The sequence below is a fragment of the Hemicordylus capensis genome, chromosome 3 (assembly GCF_027244095.1).
Source record: "Hemicordylus capensis ecotype Gifberg chromosome 3, rHemCap1.1.pri, whole genome shotgun sequence".
Classification (NCBI taxonomy): domain Eukaryota; kingdom Metazoa; phylum Chordata; class Lepidosauria; order Squamata; family Cordylidae; genus Hemicordylus; species Hemicordylus capensis.
Genome location: NC_069659.1, coordinates 230,450,210 through 230,477,566, shown reverse-complemented (window position 1 = coordinate 230,477,566; position 27,357 = coordinate 230,450,210). Strand labels below are relative to the sequence as shown.

General features: G+C 44.8%; 1 protein-coding gene and 1 long non-coding RNA gene across 6 annotated transcripts in view; one reads left to right on the top strand and one right to left on the bottom strand.

Moving 5' to 3' along the window:
• MYPN (myopalladin) overlaps positions 1–27,357 on the bottom strand; it is a 123,435-nt gene that overhangs the window by 60,109 nt on the left and 35,969 nt on the right. For 3 of the 5 annotated variants that reach the window (XM_053308577.1, XM_053308575.1, XM_053308579.1), the window contains exon 2: positions 8,044–8,910. In XM_053308577.1, the coding sequence (XP_053164552.1) occupies positions 8,044–8,909 (866 nt within the window). In that variant the 5' untranslated portion in view covers position 8,910. Of the gene's footprint in view, positions 1–8,043; positions 8,911–15,430; positions 15,625–27,357 lie in introns of all 5 variants that reach the window. The other 2 variants (XM_053308578.1, XM_053308576.1) reach the window with 1 other exon arrangement.
• LOC128350368 (uncharacterized) lies at positions 3,241–8,775 on the top strand. Its single transcript, XR_008319293.1, has 3 exons — positions 3,241–3,304; positions 8,222–8,290; positions 8,679–8,775. It is a non-coding gene; the product is annotated as an uncharacterized LOC128350368 (long non-coding RNA).

The following is a 27,357-nucleotide window of genomic DNA, read 5'->3' as shown; positions in this document are numbered from 1 at the left end:
TGTATTAATGTATCAAGAGTAAATGCCTTCCCCACCCCCCCCACCCCATTCCAGACCTTTGTAATGTGTGCAAAAACCCTTTGTGCTGGACAACTAGATGACATTTTAAGAGTAAATCCACAGACCACAGATTATGCCAGAATCACAAGGCAGGAAGGGACATGGTGATCTGTAGTCGGCACAATGTTCTAAAATATATTTAACACCTGTTTCTGCAGGTTGGTACACTATCATAGCCATGATGAGGACAGGATGCAATGACTAGGGTTATCACCTGTTCTTAATTTGTACAGATTGTGTGTATTTTGGTAGCACAGTTCTCCAAAAGTGGAACACTTGTTATGAAGCGAGTTTTGTTCATTTTTGTGTGCTCATGAGTTATTTATCATAAGAAAGGAACCCTCAGTGGAAGACAGTAAATTTCATATCAGTGATGAATCAGCAATGGTGGCTTCACCATTTTGATAGCCTGAATGAATCTACGGGCTGGTTCACACCATCAAAATCAATGTCCATTTACTGGGAAACTTAGATTCCCAGTAGCTATGTACTCTCATGGAGCGTATCGTGTGAGCAGCAAAAAAACTCCTTGATCCCCAGCTGGCAGTGTGCCAACTGGCCTTTAACTGGGATCAGCAGACCGAGTTCAAATATCATATTGCCAATCCCAATTAAATATTGGGTTGACATGCTGCCAACTTGGGATCAGGAGGGGTTCTGTTTGTTTGTTTTTGTTTGCTGCCTGCAGTGCCCACATGACACCCTCTACAGAAACATGCACCCACCAAGAATCTCAGATTCCTGGTAAATGGACATTGATTCTGATCATGTGAGCTGGCCCTCTGTGTCCTCTCTTGATAGAATGTAATGTACATTGCCATCATCCTCATATCACATTGATGCAATATTTTCCAAACTGGGACATTTATCTCTGTATCTAATAATTACAATAGTTTTAACAGCATGACCAGATACCATGATTATATGGTGGTAGGAAAACACCCATTGATTTACCTCACTGATGCTGTGACTGGTTAGACTGTCCACAATTTGGCTGGTTAGACTCACACTGAACAACAAAGTGTGCTACCTCGGTGTAGCATCACAATTTGTGGACCTGCATATCAGGACAAGATGCCATGAACACGGTGGTCTTCCAGTTATGCCTATGGCAGAGCTGACTATTAAGCAGAACAGTTTGAGCTATGAATATCCAGATGATAGTGTGCCATAGTTTCAGTTAACTTGACCACTGGGTGCATGGCAGCTACTTAAAAATCACACACACAAAGATTCCTGCTCAGGGCCAGCTGGTCACCTGCAGTCCTCATGTGTAAGGGTAACCTTTTTGTAAACGTTTTTTTCCAACGGCTTGAGAAACTTTTAAAATAGTGTTTGCAGAAGCATACAAAAAGATTAATTCTGCATGCAGTAACTGTACACGACTGACCATGAGCATGGAACCAACCAATCAGTGCAAGACTTGCACATGTTTTTTTTTTTTTAAATGGTGCTCCCAGAGGTTATGCAAATCTGCTCCAAGCAGAGAGGAGGAGGAAACAAGATCCACCACACGGAGGTGTCCACAGGACAAGGAGTAAGAAAGCTTAAGCTAGAGCTGCACAGCTACAACTCCTATTAGCCCTGACTATTGGCCACTGAGGCTGGGGATTATGGCAGTCCAAAAAACAGCTGGAGGGCTGAAGTTGTGCAGTCCTTGATTAAGCAAATGCCCTTTGTTTAAAATCACAACAATGTTATTCATTGTATTAATAAATACGATGAATAATGTATTATACACACACACTCACTCACTCACTCACTCATATCTCCTGCACCTTCCATTCTACATGGTGAGACCCCCAAGTGGCTAACAACCAGTATCATAAAATCAAACCTTAGCATAACAGAACTGGATAACTGGGTAAGCACTGCTTAGCATTTCTTTATCCCTCCTAAACCTCCTTTGTTGGCTTGTGATTCTTATGTGGAACTAGAGGACGGTTTAAGATCTTTGGACTTTGAGAAAGCACCAGTATTGTCCACCCTTGAAACGGCATTCCTGCCACAGATTGATTTGGTAGTTCGCCTCTTGAGCACTGCTGAACATATTCTGTAGCTAACCCTATGGCCCAACTAACTGTTGATGTCACTCCACCAGCTTATGCAAAAAGATATCACAAGAGGAAAAAGAAAATGAAAACTTTACCAAACTGTGAAGAAGAAAATTTAGCTTGCACAAAATGCTACATTATTCTCCATTAGAATATTAGGTATTTTGTATAAATTGCAGGATATGGGGGAAATGGAGATACATCCCTGACAGAGGAATGATATATTAGATTTTGGAAAATGTGTGTTCCTGAGACATTATTTTATTGAACATGAAACACAGAAATTCTTCGAGGTTTAAACAGAGGGTTGCCTGGTCAATAAAGAGTCATTTGGTAACCTTTAACAATAGCTTTTTAAGATTGTGAGGCTCTTCACACGATTAGTGTAAAGAGCCTCTAGGGGAGCTTAGCCTGCTCTCCCCGCAGACGAGCAGACAGTCTGCTCTGGGCGGCCGCAGCAGCTGCCCACATGACTGCTGGCTCCGTCACGGAGCCAGCCAGGGCTGGGGAGTTCGGGGGCCGTGTGCCCCCCGGAAGCTCCAGCATGCCTTGCGCGAGTGCACAGGGCATGCTGGAGAAACCCCTGAGCTGGCCTCCCGGTCGGGGGTCTACTCGTGAGTAGCCGCGGCACGGAGCTGCGCCATGGCTACTCACGATTTAAAAAACCGGGTTTAAGGGGCGGGCTACCTAAGCGGGCTAGCCGCTTGTAAGCCACCGAGCTCGCCTGCAGGCCCAGTGGTTTACACGAGCAGCAAAAATTGGGCTAGGCTCTCCTGGGAGTCCTTTGGGGACAGGGGACCATCTTCTTGATGTATTATTTATTTTTCTATGTAAACTGCTTTGAGAACTTTGGTTGACAAGCGGTATATAAATATTATAGTAGTAGTAGTAGCTTTGACTGTACAGGAGAACCTCGTTAATCGTGGGTCCAGCACCTGAGGTTTCAGGGCCAACCTTGGTATACGTGTGTGTGTGTGGGGAAACAATGGGGGGGAAGGGTTAAACCCACGTATCCATGGGTCAGGAGTGGCCAAAAATGACCTCCAAGGTCATTTCCAGCCCTTTTGTGTTCAGGAGCCATTTTATTACTCATTAAAAAACAAACAAACACCGGGGTGGGTGTGGTCAAATTTCAGCACCATTTGGACTCATGGGGGCGTCGTTTGACTTGCAAAGGACAGAGGAGCATGGTAGGCATTTTATTTGGCCTATTTACTGATTTTAGGGGTGGTATGGGGCATTTTGAGAACCTAACCCCCCAATTCCCATAGCTCTCATGCCCCGGTATCTGTGGATTCGCTATCTGTGTGCCCGCTGTGGAATGGAACCCCTGTGAATAATGGGGTTCTCCTGTAGCTTGAATAAGTTTGTGTTATGGGTATGCAAAGATTGTTTTAAGAGCAGTAATTCCTGCATTTTGATTTTCAAAGAATATTTTATATATAAAGCTGCCTAATTCTGAAACAGGTGGAGAAAAAGAGGGCAAAAATAGGAGGAGGAAGGAGGAGCAGGAGGAGGAGTGAGGTGAAGTGTCAGAATATTAGGTGTACAGAGGTAAATCAAAAATGCCCAATATATTTTTGCATATACTTTCTTCAGGAGAACAAAAAGAATAATAGACTATATATAAGAATATTCACTGTGAGTTATTCAGTAATTCAATTAATATATCATATCTACATTTTTCTATATTTTAAACACAAGACAATTATTACATTAAAAATCAATTAAACTTATATGAGAGGAACTCACAGTATAATAAATTTAAAAACCTATGAGATGGATCTAAAGCAAACCATTTCCTCTAAATGGTATGGATGTATATAACCAGGTTTAACCCTGGGGCTTCCGCATGCAAAATATTTGCTCTGCTACTGAGTTATGGTCTCTCCAACTCAGTGCTGATGTATGGTAGCTGAACTCAGACTAAAAGCACTTGACCCGATATCTGGACAGAGATCATGGCTGCCTTCCTAAATGTACCTACTAAGTAAGCCACTGGACTCAGTTGGTCTTACTTCTGAGAAGGTAGTCTCAGGATTGGTTTCTGCCTGCGATTAGGGGCCTTAGGGTGGAAGAACTGAGTTCTCAAACAAAGCAATGTTAGAATGCGCTCCTCACCGTTATTCACATGCCTGTGTCAGAGAGTGCTCTCATAGAAAATGCATGACATACAGCCTGTTTATAGGGCTTCAAATCCTTTTGACACAGGATAGCTGTGTGTGCCAAGCCAAAGTAAAATTAACCTAACAGAGGTGAGCTAAGTAGTTTGGAAAATATGTAGGCACCTCTGAGTAGGGGTGGCAAATATGGGTCACTTACGACCAATGGAGGAAATGTATAAGAACCTAAGACTGGCCGTACTAGGTTACACCGAGCACTGTATTCTGTCTCAGAGGGCCAGCTCTGACGTAGTACATTGCATTAATGGGAAGCCTCCTGGAATGATTCTTGTGGAAAATGCTTCAGCGGAATATCATTCATGTAATTTGCTCAGAGCTGGCTATTGAGGCTGGATCTATCTTAGGAAAAAATAAGGGAGATACCAAAATACAGTCCCCAAAATAAAAAACAGCAATGAAGTACCTGGCTGATAATAAAATGTATTATGATATTAGTTGAAAGATAATATACACATTAGTGAAAGATACACATACAGTATAAGTGACCCAATGGGTAATGATACTAATGACAAAATGCTGAGACTTGTAGCAAAGTTTCAGATTCATATAAAATCTCCAATATACCAGTCACTATATTATATTAGTTGTGATTATACTTGCATATGAAAGTCCTTATCAAATCCAAAATGGAGCTAGTGATCTTGAAGTTCACTCAATATATTGGCAACGTCTTTCTCAATCTTCAAAAGAAGTAGTTGATCATGCTTTCAAATAGACTTCCGTTGTCTTTTCAAGAAGCAGAACTTAATAGTGCCTTATGCCTCCAATGGTTCTCACTGGCCTATCAGGTATTGCCACAAAAACATAGTTGGTCTCCAAACTTCTTAATATTCTTATAAGCAGTGAGTTTACAGAAAGAATGTAACAAAACTATATCTGTTTGGGGGATCAATATGTCAGAGTGGACAGCCTTCCAAGTGAATATCTTCACAACGATGAGTATATTCCCAGCATAAATAGATGCTGTTGACAAGATTGCCTTCCAGATGATTCCAGAAATAATCAATCTCAGTAAAACATTTCCACATTTTTTGCTCCAATGAACGTTCAAAATATGGTAAACGCTGATGTTCATATATAAATGCTGACAATCTCAAATGAATTTTGTGAATGTCCCCAAACAGATACATGTTTCCCAGTTTTTCAGACACTGAATACTCAGACCCTCACAATATGTATATAGGAATGTCAGCATCTAGATGTCATTGTTGACAATCATCAACCTTTGGACATTCACTGCAAGAAATAAATTCACAGGGAACCAACAGAGAGCCAACTCATAGAGGCAAAATATCAGAATGGGTCCTACCCATGACATATGACTACCATAGGATAATAGAGAAAAAATGAAAAAGCATAAGGTAGTAATTGAATTAGGGGCGGAGCTAGCAGTGTTCCAAGGTGTTCAAGGAACATGGGCCCACAGAGGCGCTGGGGCCATTGCTGGCTCCCCATCCACTCTCACCTCCCATGACACCATGCTTCTGCCACCTTTGTGCTTCTGCTGCCTGGTGCTGCGCTTCTGCCACTGGTGGCACTCCACCATGTTCCTGCCACTCAGGTTCTGACCCTGTGCCAGCTGGGAATAGAGGGCACACATGCACTCTCTTTTCCCAGCCAGCTTGAGGTCAGCTTCTGATTCAAGCAGTGGGAAAATCGGTGGTGGGCAGTGTTCCCTCTAACAGGGATTCCCAGATGTTGTTGACTACAACTCCCAGAATCCCTAGCTGCAATGGCTTTTGCTTGGGGATTATGGGAGTTATAATTCACAGCATCTGGGAATCCCTGTTAGAGGAAACACTGGTGGCAGAAGCAGAGTGCTGCCAGGGATGGGGATGAGGAGTGTGGTGCTTAGTGTGCAGCTGTTGGGGATGGGAAGCCTGGCAAGATGCCCAGAGGGGCCCCTGTGGATGAGACACCCATTTGAACATGGGCCCCCTTTCCTTTTGCTATGCCAGTGATGGAATATTCACTCAATGCAAACTTCAGAAACTTTGATAACTTAAGGAAGCACTCTCTGATAATCTTTAATACTATATACTAATATTTTAATATGAATGGATTTATTCTGTATGCTTTCTGAAATCTGCATATTATCACACTGTGTTTCAAAATTCATCAAAATCCTGTCCCAAAACACAATTATTTGGATCAAACCCGAACAGACTTGGATCAAATCTGAACTTTACTTGGGTTCAAATCCTTCTCAGCCATGAAGCCCTTTGGGTGAAGAGGATAAATCACTATGTTTTGCCCTAACACAACTCAGAGTGTTGCTTTGAGTATAAAATGAGGGTAGAGAGAACTGTGTACTCCAGTCTAAGTTCCAGGTTGGAGAAAAATAAACAAAATGATGATGATTGCATCATTAGGTGGTGACCTGCATGTGTGAAATGGCCATCATGTATGGGGATGGACTGTGACTCAGTGGTAGCTTTGCATGCAAAAGTCCCAGGTTCAATCCCTGGCATCTCCAGGTAGGGAAAGATCCTTGCTTGAAGCCTCCACAATGCCAGTCAATGTAGCCAATACGGAGCTAGAAGAGACAAACTGGGAGGACATTGGGATACCTGTGGAGGGCATCCTGACAGATGCACTCTCATAACGCTCCTTTCTTTGCATGTGCTGCTGGTGGTATCGTTTGAACTGACCCTTAGAAAAGGCCATTCACTAGGGCCATTCACACTGGGTGGGCAGGCGGGTGGGGGGAAGGCCCCGCAAACCTTGCCTTCTCCCCAGATGATAATCCTGTGCCTGGTAGGATTGTGGGGCACACTCCCACATCGCTCTACTGTGAAGCAGGGCAGATTGCTCTGAGGCAGGACTCGTTACCCTGGCCTCCAAGTATCCCACAGTGCACAGGTGCTTTAGTCCCCTGTCTCTGTGTCAGCGCGAGCTACAAGTAGCCTGCACCTACACATGATCCCAGCAGCCGGGTTAAGGGTGCGTTTGTGTCTTTGACATTGGCTAAGAGCCAGACTTTGGTGCTGGGTTTGGTTCCATGGCACTGCCAGGATCCACATGAGTTGGTCCTGGCAGTTCTCACAGGAAGCCAAGCCCAGGCTTGGCTGCTTAAGCCTGGGCTTGGCTGCTTGTGAGAACAGCCTCACTTTATTACAAGGAAATTCCCTGGGTAGGGTAGGGGCTCAGAGTATTGCAGGAACCCTTGAGGGTGCACTGTCTGTACCTCGTATCCTTCATGAGCTCCCTGTTAGTGCACCTGTCAGTCAATAGTGCTCCTGATGCAATGCTTTACTTTGTTTCATAGGAACGAATAGTGATTCTTGTATATGGATTAAGGTAGAGCAGGGACCACTCAGAGAGCCTTCTAGAGAGGGATCTCAACCTTTCCCACAGTGTCTTGATGGGATGCAGATCTTTCCTCTTTGGGAAAGTCTTGATTATTCTAGCCTGTTTAGTTTTATCCCATAGATTGTGATGGAAACCACTGAGAACCAAGCCTACTCTTACCTGTCTAGTCCTATCCTGGTTTCCATTTCTGGGTCACAGTATGATGTTTGTGACAGACTGGGCTCAGAAACTGACAGCTTAAGCCCCCCAGCTGTTTTTGGACTACAACTCCCATAATCCCCAGACACAGTGGCCAATAGCCAGGGATTATGAGAGTGATAGGCCCACATCTGCAGAAGGGCCAAAGTTGAGCAGCCCTGATTTAGGACATATGCTTATAACAACCTACCCTGTGTACACTTACTATTACAGAAATACAATAGGGACATGTTTACCTGACTTCAGGTGCTGGAATTCCTACCACAATGCAGTCCAACTGCACTTTGGTTCCTTCAGGGACTTCTCTGCTCTTCAGTTTTTGAGTAAAATGTGGTGGTTGGACTATAGACTCCTCAGAATAACAAGATGCAGCCGACTCTGTGGTTAACCCTGAACTTCCTAATTTGTTTACAGCTTCCAAGTCTGCCTGCTCCGGATTATCTGGGTCTTCAAGTGAGTGCTCAGCTTTATCTAAATCTTGAGGTACTGGAACACAAGGCCTTTCTCTGTTTTCGGACAGATCTGAGAAACTACTGTCTTGGGTAGTCTTATTTTTAGATTCAAGTTTGCTCCTGTAGTTTTTGCATGTCCTGGGTCTGATTCTTTTTGAATTGTGTGCTTTGAAAAGAGAAGAAAGCTCTTCAATAAAATCGGCCGCCTTGTTGAGGAATTCCTTTTTGGATTCAGCCTCTGAACCAAATTGCTGTTTTTTTAGACTGCTGTCGGAAGCTGGTGAAGTTGTAGATTGGAATTGTTGTTTTGTTGAAAGTGTATTTCCAGAGTTTTTCAACTCAGAGGGATAAAACACATGTATCTGTTGATCATCCGGCTTGTTCTCAAATGGATCTTGATTGATTGCTTGCCTTGCCAGGTTCACACTTTCATCCAGCTCTTCCTGGCTCAAAAAGGCAGAAAGATCTGGAAGGTCATCTTGGCCAGCCACCTCGTCTGAAGTCCCAGAAGTATTGCCACAGTGGAAAGTATGTGGAGATGGTTCTGATCTACTTCTTTCGCTATTCCCTTGATGGCTGCTTTCAGCTAAATAGCTCTCTCTCAGAAGTTGAGTTATTGAAGTAGAAGATTCTGATGTATTGTCTTGCATGCTGTTAACAAAAAGAATAAATTGGACTATCACCTTGTCAATAACAAGTTTGTTGTTGGCATTGAATTATGTTTCTACAAAAAGGAATATAGGGATGTTTCTACACTGACTACTACCCAGCTACCCAGCTTCCTTATAGGACTTGATTTGTATCTGAGATGGCTTATATTCTTGGGAGCCACTCCAGATGGTGCTCTGGGAGCCAGAATTGTATTTTGTTACATGAACTGGGCCCCCTCACAGAGGTGCTCTTATCCCTGAACTTCCTGGCCAAAGTCCAAGGCCTCCACAGCCCCTGGGGCCCCCCCAAATCCTCTTTAGTCTGTTCTGGGTGGTGTGCTCATATGGCCAAGCATGATGATGCTTAATTTGCAGCGGGGGGTGTGTGTGTGTGTGGCTTCCAAAGGCCTTTAGGTCCAGGCTTCAAAATTACCTAGGTGCACCTCTTCCCCCTCACAAACGCCATAATAAAACTGGTGTCATAAACTCTGGCTAGCATCATCTGTCCAGGGTTTTAGACAAAGGGTCTTTTCCTGAAATATTGGGGATTGAGCCTGGGACCATCTACACACAAAACTTTACTACAATTCCTCCCTAAGCAAGTACTTCTTATCACTGAGCTATGGCCCTTCACAGTAATCCCATTGACACAGGATGTGGTGATGGCCACCAACTTGGGTGGCTTTTAAAAGGGCTTAAACAAATTCATGGAGGACCGGTCTATCAATGGAAACTAGTCCTAATGGCTATAGCCTACCTCCAGGCTCAGAGGCAGGATGCCTCTGAATACCAGTTACAAGGGAGCAACAGCAAAGAGAGGGGACATGCCTTCATATCTTGCCTGTGAACTTCCCAGAGGCATCTCAGGTTTTCTCAACTTCCTAATTTTTTTTATGTTTTAATCTCTAGTTTATTTTTAAATTGTTAAATTGTTTTAAGTTTTTTGTATATGTTTTTAACTTGTTTTATGTTGTAACTGCCCTATTGTTAACCACCCAGAGACGAAAGTTTGTGGCAGTGTACAAATCTGATAGATAGATACAGGGGTGTAGCAAGGTTGGAGTGGGCCCAGAGACAAGATTTTAAAATGGGACCCCCTACCTCACTGAAGCTCAGCTCATGAAGTAAAGAAATCTTAAATGAGGCTGAATCGTGGTAACAAAAAGCATAGTAAATATATGTATATAACCTATGTGCCACAATAGAATATCATCCTAAATTATTTTTTAAAGGTTTTGTAAATTGTGGATGATGCAAGTCATGTAATGGTGCTAGAGAAAGACATGCTGTTCTGGTAGCTCCAGGTCTTAACACTCACATCAGTTTCGGAGGATGAATACAACTGAAGGAAGCCCAGGGGTGTGTGCAGCTTGGGGAGTCAGTCATGTGACTTGCCTCTGGGGGGAGGGCCAAGGCAGTGGGCCCCCAGACAACTGTCTCCCCTTGCCCTATTATAGTTACGCCCCTGGATGGATGGATAGATAGATAGATAGATAGATAGATAGATAGATAGATAGATCTGATGGGTCACTGTGGGAAACAGGATGTTGGGCTGGATGGGCCAGATCCAGCAGGGCATTTCTTACTTTCTTATGTAATCAGTGTTCCCCACTTCAGCAATTCATGCAGCCAGACAATTTATACAAATATATGCATTTATATATTCAAAATATGTACAAAACATCAGAATGTTGTAAACTGAAGAGTGGAATACCCCTGTTTCTTACAAATGGAAAACAATGTTCCTATCCTTATGAGTAAAATGATGGCCAAACTTTTTAAAAATCATACCGTGATTAAAATTTGGCAAGTTAACCAGGAACCAGAGTAAAATTGCCCCAGGGTCCATTGGTTGGTCATCTCTGATCTACAAAAGTGTAGAGTGTCTATTCTGTTCTCTCAGTGCTATTGCATCCCATCACCCATTAAATACTTGTGACTTCTGGAAAAGCAGTTCACTTCTGAAACTACTTTCTGATTTCCAACTATACCTCAAAGTGGATGATAATATGGCCCCATTTGGACAGTGTGAAATCTTGGGTAGACGAAGCTCTAAATAATCTGTGAAGCCAAGAATCATGCCACAGATGATTGACTAAGAGTGGTTTGGCAACCTCCAGCTTCTGGGCAGAGGAACCCCTCCCTCTTCCTAGACCGCCCAGGCTTCATCCCAGCAAGTTACATTTTGCTTGTGTCGCCAGACTGTTGGAAAAGTGTCGGCGTGCTAGTGAAACTGCAACCAATGGCTACTATGTTAGATGAAGCATGCTCAGCATGATCATGCCTTTTTGGCAGTGTCCACCGGCAAAGACATTTTAACCTTCTCCTCACACCACTCATACCACTGTCTTCTGAAATTGGGGAGGAAGGGTCTTGTGATTCCCCTCTTCCCTCCCCTAGGAAGAGGGGATTGGGCTCCTCTCTTCCCTCTTGCACTGGTCAAAGATATACTGCACAGGCAATCCCTCTACTTTTTCTCATATGTTCACAAAATGAATTTGTTATCGGCAATGGCCATTTGTGACACACACCCATGAGACGCATCCCCCTCCACATTTCTCCAGGGATTTCTATTTTCCCCCTCTGCCTAGACCCTCATCCCTTTCCTGTGCATGAGTGCTTATGTATGGATGGATAGAATGAGACTGCTAAGAAGAGGTGAGATTACTTAGGATTTGCCCCTTCAATTTTTGGTAGTATTGCTCTATTTTTTGTACAAGTTGGTAGGGAAAGGGCCCCCCGACCCCTTTCCCTGGGTGCAAGCATACTTGGCCTTGGCCAAACCTAATGAGAAGAACTGTACATTTAGAGCAGGATTAAATCGCATAAGGGATTCCTCTTACGCAATGAAGACAGATCCTGCTCCCGAGCAGACCACTCCCTCATGAGAGTACCTGTCCATAGAGACACACATATGGGCTGAAAGGCTTTTACCACCTGGCCCAGTTGACAGTTCCACCAGAGCTCCAGGCAACATCCTTGACAACATCCCTCCCAGTCCTGGCAACTGCAGGGAGCCAAGAATATAAATGCCCCTTTAAAAAGTCTGGTCTCCCTGCAACACATCTCCATGCTCAGTTTTGCTGTTCGCAGTCACCTGGCTGACCAGGGACCATTCGAATCCACAGGTGTCCCATCCCAGAGTGCTCTGCGGTGGCTGGTTTGCATTAACAGCAGCGCTGGGCCCAGATTGTAATGATTAGCCTGGAACGTAAGATTAGCCTGGAATGTAGAAGTCTCTCCTTGCCTACCCACCCAACCCAGAACCGCTCAAACACCTGAAGTGGCCTGGACCACTTTGAAGTCCGGAAGGGTTGGGTCGAAGGGGGAAGGAGTATGAGTTCCATTGTTTACCAGTGGTCCTGGGAGCCTCACAACAGCGGGGGTGGGGGTGGGGTGGAGGTGGGCTATAGTTGGAAGATTTACTTCATGAGAGTGCGATCAAATGGAGAGCTGGAACACATTAGTGTTTCTGTTTTTCCCGGTGGACTGGCCCTCTCATGAAAAGGTTAAGCCCCCCAGCCGGTAGGCCAGCACAAGGACGAGAGTGTATTGGGTTTTTCTTACTGCTTTACCCAGGTCTGCAAGCCTATTTACAGTGAATCAATCCCCAGGATCCTTTGCCTGCCTTAATATACATATCCCCTCCTAGGAAGTCAATAAGAGTACCAGATGAGCCACCCCAGCCCTTCTGTGATCTGGCAACTGGTGTCTTCCCCCAGGATTCTCAGGCATGTCTCTGGGTCTGGTCCCGCCCCCCCCCCCCCCCCCGGGCACCTTTAGTGTACCTTAAAGCCAAAGAAACCACACTCCACTGATGACATCTGAGAGCCCCAGGAATGGGGCTAGACTGGATGTTAGGTCAATGAAAGGGCTCCTTGCACGTGTGTCTATTAGGAACATAGGCAGCTTCTATATACAAAGTCAGACCATTGGTCCATCTAGCTCAGTATTGTCTACACAGACTGGCAGCAGCTTCTCCAATGTTGCAGGCAAGCGTCTCTCTCAGCCCTATATGGAGATGTAAGGGAAGGAATTTGGAACCTGATGCTCTTCCCAAAGTGGCCCCATCACCTAAGGGGATATATCTTACAGTGCTCACATGTAGTATCCCATTCAAAAGCAACCAGGGCAGACCCTGCTTAGCAAAGGGGACAATTCATACATGCTACCACAAGACCAGCTCTCCTTTTATTTAAAGCGTGCTTTCCCCAATGCCGTCCCATCCCTTGAAATGCAGGAACTGCAGGGACACGGCATCCCAGCAGCAGCAGGAGGAGCAATGGGACGGCAAAGGGGTGGACATCATCCCCAAGAGGCAGCCAGCAAGAAATGAAGCTGCCCTAGAACTGACACATTTATGGGTTGCTCTGAGCTGGCCTCTCTATGGCGGTGGGAGGAGATTGTGCATGAAACCAAGTTATTTATGGTGGGCGGCAGAATTTGAACAACACAGTGGTGTCTTTTAACCTCAGGTTTCAGCAGCAAAACTCACTACAAACCATGGGTTCAAATTCAGGTTTGGGAGCGAAAATGGAACCTTGCTTGGGTGAAGAAACCACGGCTCCACACTTTTGAATGATCACAACACGAACCTCTGGCATGTTTACCTCTGGTTTGGTGTTATGTCCGAACGGGGCCTATTTTGAAATAATATTTTCCTCTGATATTTGCCAACTCAAAATGGATTATTAAAGGTATCTGAAGTTAGTTTAAAGTTTTATGAAAAAGTTACTGTAAGTGTAACAGTTTCTAAAGGGAAATCAGATTCTTTATGAAAATAAAACATCTAATTCAGGCTCAGTGCCCCTGAGCTTGCTGAAGAGTGGCAGTATGTGCAGCCTGTCTTGTGAAGTAGCAGCTGGTTTCTAGAAGACTGAAAGCTGCGTGAGAAATGTCGATCAGCCCTGCTGTGCAGTTGATTCAAAGAAGAACACTTGAGCCAGCTGAACAGTGAAAAGCAGCCAGCTGGGGTCTTAGATGTAGAATTGGAACCACATCAGAAGAGCCACTGCTATGTTAAGTATACTATCTTTTTTAAAAAAAAAACCACACACTTGAGAAATGAATGTAGCAAAAGAGACTAGTGCTGTGTGCGAAAGCTACAGATATAATTTGTCAGACATGTAGGTGATTAAAAATATGTTCTATAGGTAGGCTTGATTTGTGTGCATAAGGCTGTTGTCTGAGCAATATTTTAAAAATGTATGTGCTACAGACTGTACTTTGCTATGAGCCCCACTGCCCATTGAGGTCATCTGGAGAGGTTCGTCTGCAGTTGGCATCAGCTCGTCTGGTGTCTACACAGGGATGGGCCTTCTCTGTTGCCGCCCCAATGCGCTCCCTGCTGAAATAAGAGCCTCCCCATCTCTGACAACTTTTAAAAAGTCTTTAAAGACACATTTATTCACCCAAGCTTTTTAACTAGACCTGTAGTTTTAAATAGTTTTAAGGTTTTCATTTCAGTTTTGATTTGTTGATATTGCTGTAAACCACCCAGAGACAGGGGTTTGGGGAGGTGTACAAATATGATAAATATAAATAAATATTAGAGCTGTCATCGAATTAAATTATTTTGAGTTGATTAGTAATCTTCTTTTTAACGAATTATTTGTTTGTTTGTCATATTTTTATACTGCCTGATATGCACATCTCTAGATGGTGTTCAAATTTTAATATTAAAAATCACAGATTAAAATACATAAACAATATAAAACAAATTATTAAAATTATTAAAATTAATTCTAATTAAAAGTTTGTGAGAACAGGAGAGTCTTGAGGGTCTTCCTGAAAAGAAACAGAGAAGGAGATGCTCTTATTTCAGCAGGTAGCATATTCCAAAGCCCTGGGGCAGCCACAGAGAAAACTGGGTCCTGGGTCACCACCAGACGAGCTGGTGGCAAGCGTAACCGGACCACTCCAGAAGATTGTAAAAGGTGGCAGGGTTCATGACAAAGGAGGCGCTCTCTTAAATAGCCTGGACCCAAGCCATTAAGGACTTTATAGATAATAACCAGAACTTTGTATTTCATCTGGAAGCATATTGGCAGCCAGTGCAGTTCTTTCAAAACCGGTGTTACATGGTCCCTTCTTATTGTCCCAGAGACCAGTCTGGCTGCCGCATTCTGTACCACTGTAGTTTCTGGACTAGGTACAAAGGCAACACCTTGTAGAGCGCATTACAGTAGTCAATTCTGGAGGTTACCAGCATATGTTTGAAGGTCATTTGCCTCTAGAAATGAACATAGCTGACATATCAGCCAATAATTAAATTATTAATCACCTAAATTTCAATAAATTTGCATAATACCAAATTACAATATAGGAGCCTTTTACAATCATTATAGAAAATGAAAATTAAGTTACTGTTTAATGAACAAAAACTGCCACCCATTGTTAGAAGGAAGGGCCATCTAATTATTCCCTTTTTAATTCCCTCATATAGTAACACTCCAGAATCAAAATAGTACCCCCAAACAAACATGCTAACCTGTATCCCCCACCAAACTAAATTAACCTACCCATTCTGCTGATAAAAGTTTTCAGTTCTGATATGTATGATTGATTGATTGGTTGATGAAGTGCCGTCAAATCGGTGTCGACTCTTAGCAACCACCTAGATAGATTCTCTCCAGGATGATCTGTCTTCAGCTTGGCTTTTAAGGTCTCTCAGTGGTACATTCATCGCTGTCGTAATGAATTGCTGATATGTATACTATGTGAATTAGTAACATGTCAGTATGACTAGACAGACAAATGCAGTCATTACCTCAGATCCCTTCAGGAACATTTTAGGACTACAGAAATCCTGCCTAACTTCATTAAGCAATCAGTGTGAAAAAAGGTTGTTGGTAAACAAAATAAACAGAGATGAGGAAAGGAAAGGCAATGATTTAATTACAGCAGTGCAAGAAGCTACTGTTTTCATTGCTAGAGCAGATTCATGAGCCTGGGGTCAGGGCTGGCTCCTTGTTAGCAGGCAACCCTTGCCAAATTCTCCTCCATGGATCTTGTCCTACCTGGATGAGCCCTGAGAAAGTCACTTCACCACCCCCACCTTCCAAAGACTATAAGCACAAGTGGTCTCAGGCATCAGCAGTGAGGTCTTCTAAGGACCCTGGGCAGCTATTCAAGAGGTCTGACCCCTAATACCAGCCTTACCTGGATGCTAAGTTTCACACAATATATTTGTTCCATGTATGTAACTCTGTATGTAAGCATGAAATGTCTGAATTGGCTCTTAGCCTAAAGTGTCAATCTACTTAACATTTTAATGTGGATCATTCAGGGTCATATCATTCTCGCCCACCCGCCCCCCTCAGCTGGTGTTGCAGATAATTATTTTGCCCCCCAAAAGAAAAAGCTGAGTTTTGCTAGGCATTTTAGGGATGTGGGACAACCAAAGAATATATCAGCTCTGAGAGATGTGCAGTTTTTGATTGGATTTATAAGTACATGAACTTATACTTTAGGAGAGCTGGTCTTGTGGTAGCAAGCATGACTTGTCCGCTTAGCTAAGCAGGGTCTACCCTGGTTGCATATGAATGGGAGACTAGAAGTGTGAGCACTGTAAGATATTCCCTTCAGGGAATGGAGCCACTCTGAGAAGAGCAGAAGGTTGCAAGTTCCCTCTTCTCCGAGATAGGGCTGAGATTCCTGCCTGCAGCCTTGGAGAAGCCGCTGCCATTATTGTCAAGACAGTACTGAGATAGATAGACCAATGGTCTGACTCAGTATATGGCAGCTTCCTATGTTCCTATGTACTTACTTCTCAAACCCTGTTCACGGTAAAATAACCAGATGAGACAATAAACACATCACTGTCTAGTTAGGTGATTGCTTTTACACTATGGTAGCAGCTGCTCAGGGCTCCAGTTCAGATCAAGAATGCAGTATGGAGGTAGGTACTATTTAACCCTTTACATTTGTACTGTTTTTCTGCCAAAAATCCCCCTGAAGTGGCTATCTAACCTTGAAAGTGCCATTTGTTACAGATAACACTTGTATAGTAACTTCCGATTCAGTGGCACACTGAGTACATTCAGACTGTCCACATTCTGCAAGCTAAAGAGAATATTGTTCAGAAATTTATGTCCACATCTGGCATGGTGACTGAAATAAACTGAAATATTTTTATTTAGATCACCTTGCAGAGTTGCCTTGCCTTCATGCATGAAGAGAATGTTTTCAGAGGCAATACTAGAATAGAGGAAGAGCATTCAAAATTATGAATGCTGTAGTCCTATATCATAATGGTAGATTAAAATTTTATTTAAGCCACATTTTTGTAGTTCTATGTGTTCGATTTTATGTTCTAAAAGATTTGCCTCTAAAACTCTTAGTCACTGGCAGAGGCACCTGTTGAGTTAAAACTCTCATGTTTAGGATTGACATTTCCCCCCTGGTAGGACTCCTGTGCCTTTAAGAGCTGATGCATGGGCAGAAATTAGGGAACATTTCCCCCTCCATTGAAGCTTTGTGTTGGAAAAGCATCAGTTGTTGGCAAAGCCTTTTTAAGACTCCGAGATGCCTGGGGGCAGAATGTCATTTGAACCCCAACTTTCTTCTTATTGCATCTTGTTTCAATGTAATTTTTTTCTCAATGCAATTTCTGATGTCGAGGATAAACTTTTTTTAAAAAAACTATCTATATTGACATCAGAATTAGTCTTCAACATCATACATTATGTTGAACACTCGTACAACACGTGAACAGTGTACACAGTGTACAGTACAAATCTGTACACAGGTACCATTATTCACACATAATGCTGAACACAGGTACAGCAGTACACTTCCTATCCATACTATGCATTTGAGGGGCCTGTATCCAGGTACAGCCATTCACACAAACACATGTACGAGTGTACAGATATCTGCACTCTCATAAAGTGTAATATCTGAATCAAGTTTACATTACGAATTTATTCTTGAAAGGCAATTTCCAGAACATTGATGGGAAGTCTGAAGCACCAGCACAAGCCTAGGCAAAGTCAATGAGGCTGTTCACAGGAGCAGCCAAGCTCAGACTAGGGCAGCCCAGCCTGGGCTTGGCTGCCAGTAGGCACAGCTGGGATTGAGCCCAACCCCTGTGCTGCTTTGGCCCCAAGCCTGGAAATTTAACCCAGGCCTTAATCCGGGTTTAAGGGCATGAGTGCAGCCTTAACCCCAGGTTTGGGGTCATGTGCATGCATGAGCTGCAGGCAGTCCAGTCCACACACACACAAAGCTGGATGGCAAGAGCACCCGGCTGAGGGAGGGTTCCCTCAATATTGCTTGGTCGCTCGCCGCAGCACCACTCGTGTGCTGCAGTGAGAGGCAGAGCAAAATGGAGAGGGAGATGGTGTGTGGGGAGGCCAGCAGGAGCCTGCCTCCCTGCCAGCCCTCCCCATCGCCGGCAATTATGGTCATGTTCACGACTTCAGTGTGTAATTTGGTATTCTCTGCATGTGTGTGAATATTAGAAAAATGAGAGACATAGGCCTGGTTCATACATAACACAAAACTGGAGTTAAATGTGGCAGAAGTTGGAACTCCAGTACGTCCGAATGCATAAAACTGCCGTTTCGTGGCAAAAGCGACCTCTGGTTTGCCTTGACAAACTCTAATTTGAGCCTTCAGTTTGCACAAAGGTTCACCACCGAGACCTCTGGTTTGGCCACCGAAGCATTATGTCTGACTCCAGACAAGTGTTCCCTCTAAGGCGTGCATATATGCACGCACTCACACAGTTTTTGATGTCCACTCATTTAAAGTTAGATCCCGCTCAGGTTGAATCGGGAAGGCCCCACTCGGAATGCATGTGCGCACACACTGCCTTGATACTGTCACCCAGAACAAAACTCATTCTGCACACAGACAAAAAAGAGAGAGAGAGATTACTGCTCTGGATGCCACCACAACCACAGTTTCGTGCCAATTTTCAAACCAGAATCATACAGACAATGGTGCAGCCCCACCCAAGGACGTGGCTGCTCTATGTCAGCAGCACTTCTCACTGGCCACCTCTCAGAGAACCAGCCCCGCCCCTCCTGTCACCTATGCAGCTATGGAGTTGCCTGGCAACAGGGATGCCACGACATCCCACTGCAGCCTTGCCATTCTCTCAATGGGCATTCCCTATTCCAGCTCTGTCCCTTGCACTCCCCACACCTGGCAAGCAGAAAGGAAAGGAGACGGGATGACAGCACAGGCCCCAAATGCTTTGCTCCATGAGAAATAAGCAACAGTGCTGTATGTTCACAAGCACAAACACTCCAGGTGGCAACATAAGCAGGGCACCCCCATCACCGCACCAAGAGCAGAACTTTTGCATGTGGGGTCCCTCCCCCCCCCGCGGTCAGGTTTAAAAGGCAGCCCCAAGCAGGGATCCTGGAGCATGAGAAGGCCCATCTGGGAGCACAAATGTAAAATGTCCTAGGTGGTGCCCTCGTACGTGCCACCCAGTATCCCACAGATCACTCTCTCATGAGAGTGCCAGTAATTGGGGCTCTAAATCAAGCCAGGATGCTTTATGGAGGAAGGCGGTGGGGGTGGATGCTTCAGCAACTGCTTTCCAGGTCTTGGCAAATGCCACCAAGTCGCTGTCAAACAATGCACTCATGCCAGCCCACCCGCCCATGTGGACATGTGCACCCTCTAAAGGGCGACCCCATTGTCCTGGGCAGCTGGAAACTGGGGCTACCTTCTCCCATGAAGCCCCGCACCGGCAGATCTACATGTGGCACAACACCGGATCGGACCCTGAAATTTTGAATGGGTTTAAAGGTCTGTCCCAAAACCCAGTGTCTCCCCCCCGTCAGTGCAAATGCTTTGGTGGTGGTGGGGCTGCTCTTGGCTAGGTGTATAGGGCAGCCCCAAGCTGGGATTCAGGAGCAGCCCAGTTCTGTTTTTCTCATTGAAAGGTTGGAGAAGGGTGCCCAGCCCCTTCCCCTTTGGGAATCTGCGCTCCATAGGCTTACTCATGAGCAAGGCTGGTCGCCAAGGTCTAGTACTCCAGTCTTAGGGAAGTGCACTACTGCTGTGAAGATAAGGGTCACCTGACCTGGGGTGGACTGCTCAATCATGAGAGTGAAAGGCCATGGGGACACCTCCTTTCAGTTCATGAGAAGAAGCACCACAGGGGAGGAGAGAGAATTGCCGAGCAAATTCAGTCATGATGCCTGGTGGCAAAACATCCCCTATTCCCACAGATTGCTCTCTCACAGGAGTAACAGGCCATGTGGGCTCTATATCAAGCCAGGTTGCTGTGTGGAGGAAAGCTGTGGAGAGGGGTACCTAGGAGACTGCTTTCTTTTTCTTGATGACTGCTACCAGGTATCTGTTGGAGCATGCTCCCTGCAAGCCCCTCTGCCCATGTGGACATGTGCACCCTTTCTGGTGCCCTTTCTGGTGTCCTGGGGTTGCTTGAAAATGGGGGCTCCCCTCTTCTGCAATTCCCTGTGCCAGCATATCTGCATATGGTGCGATGCCAGACTGGGCCCTTGAATTCTGAATGGTTTTAAAGTTCCATCCCAGTGTTTTCCCCCTTTGCGTGTGTGGCCAGGCTATAGCACACAGAACGTCTAGACCTCCTTTGGGTGCCTGCAAGTCTTCACAGGGAATGGGGGTGGGAAGGTTGTGGAGATTTCTATCTTTTACCATGTTCTGTCATTTACCATGGAAAGTTAGGGGGTCTCACACAAGCGGGGGGCCCTTGGGTGGGTGGAGTGGTTGGCTCAACTCATGAGCTCACAGTCCATGGGTTGACCAGCACCCTCACAGCCACATTGGTCTCCCCAGAAGACTGGCCCTCTCATGAGAGGGTGAGCCCACTGGCAGCAAGCTGCCGGTTGAGCAGGATGTTCGTTGGGTCTGGATGGACTGCTTTGGTGGGGTGACCCCTCACAACATCCTTCTAGGAAATGGTGGGACAGACCCCTCACAGCATCGTTTGCCCTCCTTCATCAATATATCCCCAGATTCATGCTTGTGCTTCCCTCCCCGTGCATGCGCACACATGGGCCCTATCAAGAATTTTAGTTGAGCCAGTAACTACTATTTTAACTACTCCTTGCTGGTAGAGGATGGGAAATTGAATCGGTTGCCACACTCTTCAGCCAGGCTATTAGTCAGTGTAGCAACAGTTGAACAAGGTGGGACAAATATCTAGGGCCCTGAAGTAGAGGGGGCCCACTGACTGGGCAACAGCTCTCCCCCTTCCACCTCCCTACCTCACTGACATACTGTTGACTTCTGATTGGAGGACACATCTCAACTTCAAGCAAGACACATCCTCTAGGAGAGGAGGAGGAGTGTCAGGCAGCATTCCTCTCTGCCCTTAACTAGTGCTCAGGTTCAGTCCACCACTCTCTCAGCCTGACTGACAGGCAACAGTAAGGGAAATGTCATTGGACATCAGAAAGCCAGTAATGGGGAGAGAAAGGGGGAGGGATGCTTCCTGACACTCCCTCCTCTCCCCTCCTGATGCTGAGACAGAGCTGAAAAGATCTTCAATTAAAGGAGTTTAGGGACCTTTTTAAAAATAAGGACCTTGTTAAAAAGATCAGTGTAAAACCATAAAGCTCCTTATCTCTGCTTTCCTCTCCCGCTCCAGTATTCCAGGTCTGCAAAACTCCAGCCCTTCAGCTGTTTTTGGACCGCAGCACCCATCATCCCCAACAGCCAACAGCCAGGTTTAATCAGGTAATGGTCAGCCCTACAATATTTCCTCGCAACAGGGTTCAGCTTATCTAAATCCTGGGGCAAAACCTTGGGACTCAGTTTCCCATGGAAAATGTTGACGTGTGTGTGTGTGTGTTTGTGTGTGTGTGTTATGGAGAAAGAGAGGCATTACTGATGTTATATTAATATATGAGGTGATTGTAGTGGGAATATGTTTAAAAATGTTCCTGAGCTAAGGGAATGTACATGCACAAGCATACACATGTGAGTGTCTGCATGAGTGTGGAATGTGTGATATTATTTTCATAGGATTGCTCCAATGTGCCAGTAATGTTTAGTTTTTTACCACATTCTTACCATTCTTCTGCAGTAAAGACATAGGAAGGAGGGGCCAGAAGGCAGGGTCTTGTCCCAGGGTCCATGCCAACCTTGCTATCCTCCTGCTGCCAGCCAAGCAAGGAGAAGGCTATTATGTAATGTGCCATATGTTGATTAAATTTGCAGGTCAAACCACAGGACCACCATTATCTATTGACGTCAGTGGTAGTAAGTGGGGAAACTGAAATAACTTTTGATCCTGGGGGTTATATTTTAACTAATTTGTTTTACTGCCTTGAATGACTGCCCCCTCTAAAAAGGGCCCTGGTTGTTGGTTTTTACCTGTTAGGCAGCTGTTACTGCATAAAAAGCCCCTCAGAAAACCACTGGCAACTTTATGAATGTTCTTCAGATTCTGAAGTTATTGAGGTCATCCACACAATCAAAAACTGGGGCTATTCACACCATTGTGCGTGTGCGCGGTGAGGGGGGAGGAAGGCAGGGTTTACTGATTACATTTCTATACTGCCCTATCCACGCAAAGGCTCTGGGTGGTGTACAACAACCTACCTTCCCCCAGATGACTGCTCTTAGCCCCTGCAGCGCACAAACTGTGGACCCACACAATGGCTGGGGCTTCTTATCCCGGCCTCTGCTTACCCCACAGTGCACCGTGTGCCAAGCGCAGTCCACTGGGGGGATTCCCCCAGGGGATGGGCGCTCTAGGCCCCGGTCTCTGTGTCCCTGTCTCTACAAGCAGCTCTCGCTGACACATGATCCCAGCAGACAGGTTAAGGAAGCATTGGTGCCCTTAACCTCGGATAAGAGCCAGGCTTCGGTGCTGGGTTTGGCTGCTCAAGTCTGGACTGTGCTGCTTGTGAGAACAGCCTCACTGTCTTCTACCCAGGTTTGGGAGTTGTGCGTGCTCCAATTTTTGGTTGTGTGGAAACAAGGTAAGAGGAAAACCTGGGCAGACTAGAAGTGATTGTGTGGAAGCAAGGTAGGAGGAAAAGCTACCAGGTTTTCCTCCTACCTTCCTTCCACACAATCACTTCAACCCAGGTTTTCCTCCTACCTTCCTTCCACACAATCACTTCAACCCAGGTTTTCCTCCTACCTTGCTTCCACACAACTGAAAATTGGGAGCACACACAACTTCCAACCCTGGGTAGAACACAATGGGGATATTCACACGACCATGTGGGTGGGGGGAAGGCAGGGTTCTACCTACCTTCCCCCAGATGATCGATGGTGTCTTCTTTGGTGCACAAGTTGTGCGCCCACTGTTCCCGGAAGCGCAGATTAACAGAAGCCGGGACTCGTTTTCCTGGCCTTCCACACAATGAGTGTGGTGCCTTGGGGAATTCCCCATCAGACAGACACTCTAGGCATGTGTCGCTGTGTCTCCTTGGGCTCCATGGAGCCCGAAGAGACACATGATCCTGGCAGCCAGGTTAAGGGAGTGCTTGCTCCTGGGTTAAGGGAGTGGGGTTAGGCTGGGTGGGAGCACTGGGATCTGTGCTGATCCCGGTGCTCCACACGAGCAGCCTAGCTAGCTAGGCTGCTCGTGAGAACAGTCTCAGTTTTTGATTGTGTGAATGACCTCACAACCTCTCACTTATCTGTGTACCTGAAGGCAAGGGAGATGTTAACTGTTCCACCTGCCAAGTCTGCTGCTGGCATCATTATATCATAAGTGAACCGCTTCAGGTTCTGACTTTTCTTTTAGCCTGGTTTTTCTGTTAGCTGGAGATCCTATATAGTTGTGTTTTTTAAAACCCATTTAGCCTTCAGTTTAATTGTTTTTTTCTGTTGAAATTCCTTGCCTCATTAAAAGGACAAATTAAGAAAATCTAACTTGCCCTTTTAATTTCAGTAGGGCTACTGTGAATAGTTTTCCTCAGTATGTGAGCACATGCTCCTCCCTCCCTCCCACCCAGACAGTACTTCTTATTCTGCCGACCTATGATCCCTGCTCAGCCTGATTGCACAAATTGCTTAAATCAGATTTGGGAAACATCTGGCATTAAGAGAAACAGTTGTTTTTCCTTTCTAGCCTGTCTGCTGAGTGGGTATATCTGCTGTCGCTTTTGTAGCGTCTCTGCAGGGACATTGAGGGTAAAGCATTTGCCAGGGGCTAGGCCTGTTAAAAAGCCACTGCCTGAGTCAGCACCACCATCTTAGCTCTTGCTTCACATTGGCAAGTTATGATGCCTACAGCCTGGACAGGTCCCAAAGCGAATGGCTATTAGACAAAGTGAATGCATGTTAGAGACACTGGGCTCATTCTCTGTCCAATTCCACTGAGAATGTCCCATGAGGATTCTGGAATTTTCTCAGTTCATGCCCCCATTTCCCTCCAAGATAGCCACAGGTCCTAAATTCCTTGAGGGCCCTCAAAAAACATTGCAGCAGACCTGGTCCTGCACAGTTTTAGAATATGATCCACTGACATATGTCACTAGAGGGACATCGCAGGTGGGAACTGGGAACTATATAAGCCCCAAATGCTCAGAATGTCATACAAACAGTAGCATGCTTGTGTGCACACTCAAATTATATTTTTAAGGTGTTTGTAGTGGTACCTTACATCAGGAGCAGGGCTCATGTAGTTAAGCCCTCAGTGGATTTCCCCCACTATATTCAATTTTCTATATGTGGTTTAAAGAAAAAAGTCACTACTGATGGAAAAAGCCCCACCACATCCCGTGCTCAAGTGAATTAGCCTTCAGCTGCAGAAAAGGGAGGATGGCAAGTATTCACATCCACTGAGAACATCATGAGATTTAAATGGAGATTTAAATATATTTAGCCTACGTCTGCACAACTTGTGACCCCCTAAGCCAAAAACAGCCCTGCAGCCAGATATTGTGGCCCACCCAGTGATTGACATTCTTCCATTTTTGTAGCCCCAGGTAGGTAGCATCAACAGGTTTATTGGTGGGTCTCAGGCTGTACGAGCCTGATTTAGGCTAAACATGAGGAAAAATTGCACAAGTGAAACAACTTGGCCAGGGTTGCTGTGAAATGTCCTTCCTCTGAGGTTGTCAAGGAAGCTATTTCATGTTATTGATTTCATTTAGATAAGCTTCATTCCATATGTTTTGCCTTAGCTGAGATGAATTATGGACTATCAGTAGCTTCAATGCATTATCTAAGCTGAGGAGTGATTTGTGCTGTATAGAGAAAAATCACATCCTGCTTGTGATACTTCTGTGCAGCTCCAAAACAGTCTCCTGACCACCCAACGGAGCAACTAAAACATGGCTGGCTGATATTTATAATTTGTGATAAATTACAAGGCCAGGATTCACTTCCGCCCATACATTCATTTTCTTGTTTGCTTTCACTAGATTTTTGCCTCCTCCCTAAGAACAGTGCTATAGTTACAATCTTCTAAAGCAGTTCTCTGATTTTTCAGGATTGGTCTCAATTTTAATCCTGCCTTCCACTGTGTTTATAACCCCTCCCAAGCTTTTGCTGGAAGTATCACTCAGTTCAGAGTATACTCCAAGTTCTTCCCTAACTGATAAATAACTGAAAGGCTACTTTTGGGGTACAACATTTCAACCAACTATGCTCCCATAAACAGTGCGGACATAATCCAGCCAAAATTAAGCACTTCAGGTCCTTCTGGTTACTATGTGCAGCAGTCAAGCATGCGTATAAGTCTCCTATTTAAATCCATGGCAAGGGACTTACATGTTCTTGATGTATATTAGATCATGTGTACAGTATATCCATAAATCCCACATTTTCTAACACCATATTTTTAGGGTAGATTCCTGTGCTCCTGGATTGGTACTTCAGTGCTAAACTAGAAGTGGTAGTTAATTTTTTAAAAAGATACGGTGTGGCTGGGAACTAAAAATGTTTCAACACTGCTTCTCAGGTGAGTAGACTGTGCTATTGGTTATGGTGCCATGGTCCACTCTCATCTGCAGAACAGAAGGACAAACAACTCTCATGAGTTGACCACCAGGAGGTTTTACGCACAGCAGATTTTACCGTGGGTTTACCGGAAGGCTTTACTGTGAACTTAAAGGTGTCTCAAAAAATTGCTGAAAATAGTGGAGTTCTTTACTCCTGAGATAAATTGGGCTACACTTGGGCACAGTGGAAAACCCAAATTGCACGTGTGGACTGCTCCCCGATAACTCGCAGGGACTTCAGGGAAAATCTGGCTGATATATGTACTTGCACCCTTCATTACTGAGGAGATGCGAGCTAAAAGCAAAAACCTTGCGATAAAACTGTTGTGCGTAAACCTTCCAGGTAGTGAATTAGTGCATCTGATGACTGAAGGACTGTTTTGCTCTGACTTAAAGTTGTGCAAGTGCAGTTGTGAGTTGCAATATCCATTGGAGCAGAACAGCCCTGTTCCACAACAGCACAGGTGGGGTTTACATGCACATAGAAGCATGGGCAGTGCTGAACTGCCCACAGTATGCTGTGCTGAATGTGGGTGAGGAACAGATTGTCCTTCTCCAGCCTTTGGCATCTCCCTTGTCCTCCATTAATTCTTAAAGGTAACTGTCAATGGCTTCATGTTTAACCTTGTTAGTTCCTTTAGTACTCCAGGATGTATTTCAGTAGGCCCTGTGAACATCATTCATTTCAACTATATACTTTTAAATCCTGCTTCTTCTGCTTTCTGATCTATGTGCAGACACCATTATTGGTCATCTGATCACAATGCACTTTTTAAACTGAGTAAAATACTAGTATTAAGCTCTGTAGCCTTCTTTGTGGTATGGTATGGTTTATTAGTTCACGTGTTGCATTAAGGAATGAGCTGACACTTCCCTCCCCCTCCCACCGCAGCTGGAGATAAGGGATAGTTTTTTCAGAGTTGTTGAAGGTGGTGTGGTAGAGCTGTTGTCGGAACTGCACACTCACCCCCTTTGGTAAACAGTGTTTGCGGGTTTTCCTGTTGCTTCGAAGCCTGCAAAACTAGTAGGACAAAAAAACAGTGTACACACAGTGTACTGTACACTGTACAAGAAACAGTGTACTGTCCTACACACCAATATATCCATGTGGAGTAGGAACTGCAGTATCTGAAAAAGCTACTAAGGGGGGCAAGGAGGGCTGGGATAGCATTCCTCTTTAGCAAGTGATACACATGCAACCACATTATTATTCTACTTGACCTAGTCCTAGGTTTAGTCCTGGCTTGGAAAACAGATTGTTGGGTTAAGCCCCAACAAACCCAGTTCAAGTTATACCTTTCCTTAAGTAGAATATTTTAGCCCCTGTGTTTGAAGCTACATTTTTACTGAGCCCTAATATAGGCCACATTGCATTCCATTGCAGTTATATTTCTTAGAAACCTGAGTATGCACTGTCTGATTCTGTCTGTGCATACAATTAAGGGCAGTTTTTGGATGCTAAAACCCAATCAAGCTCTATTTTTATAATGTATTTTTTATATTATTAAACTCAGAGCTACATTCTGTTCTGTAAC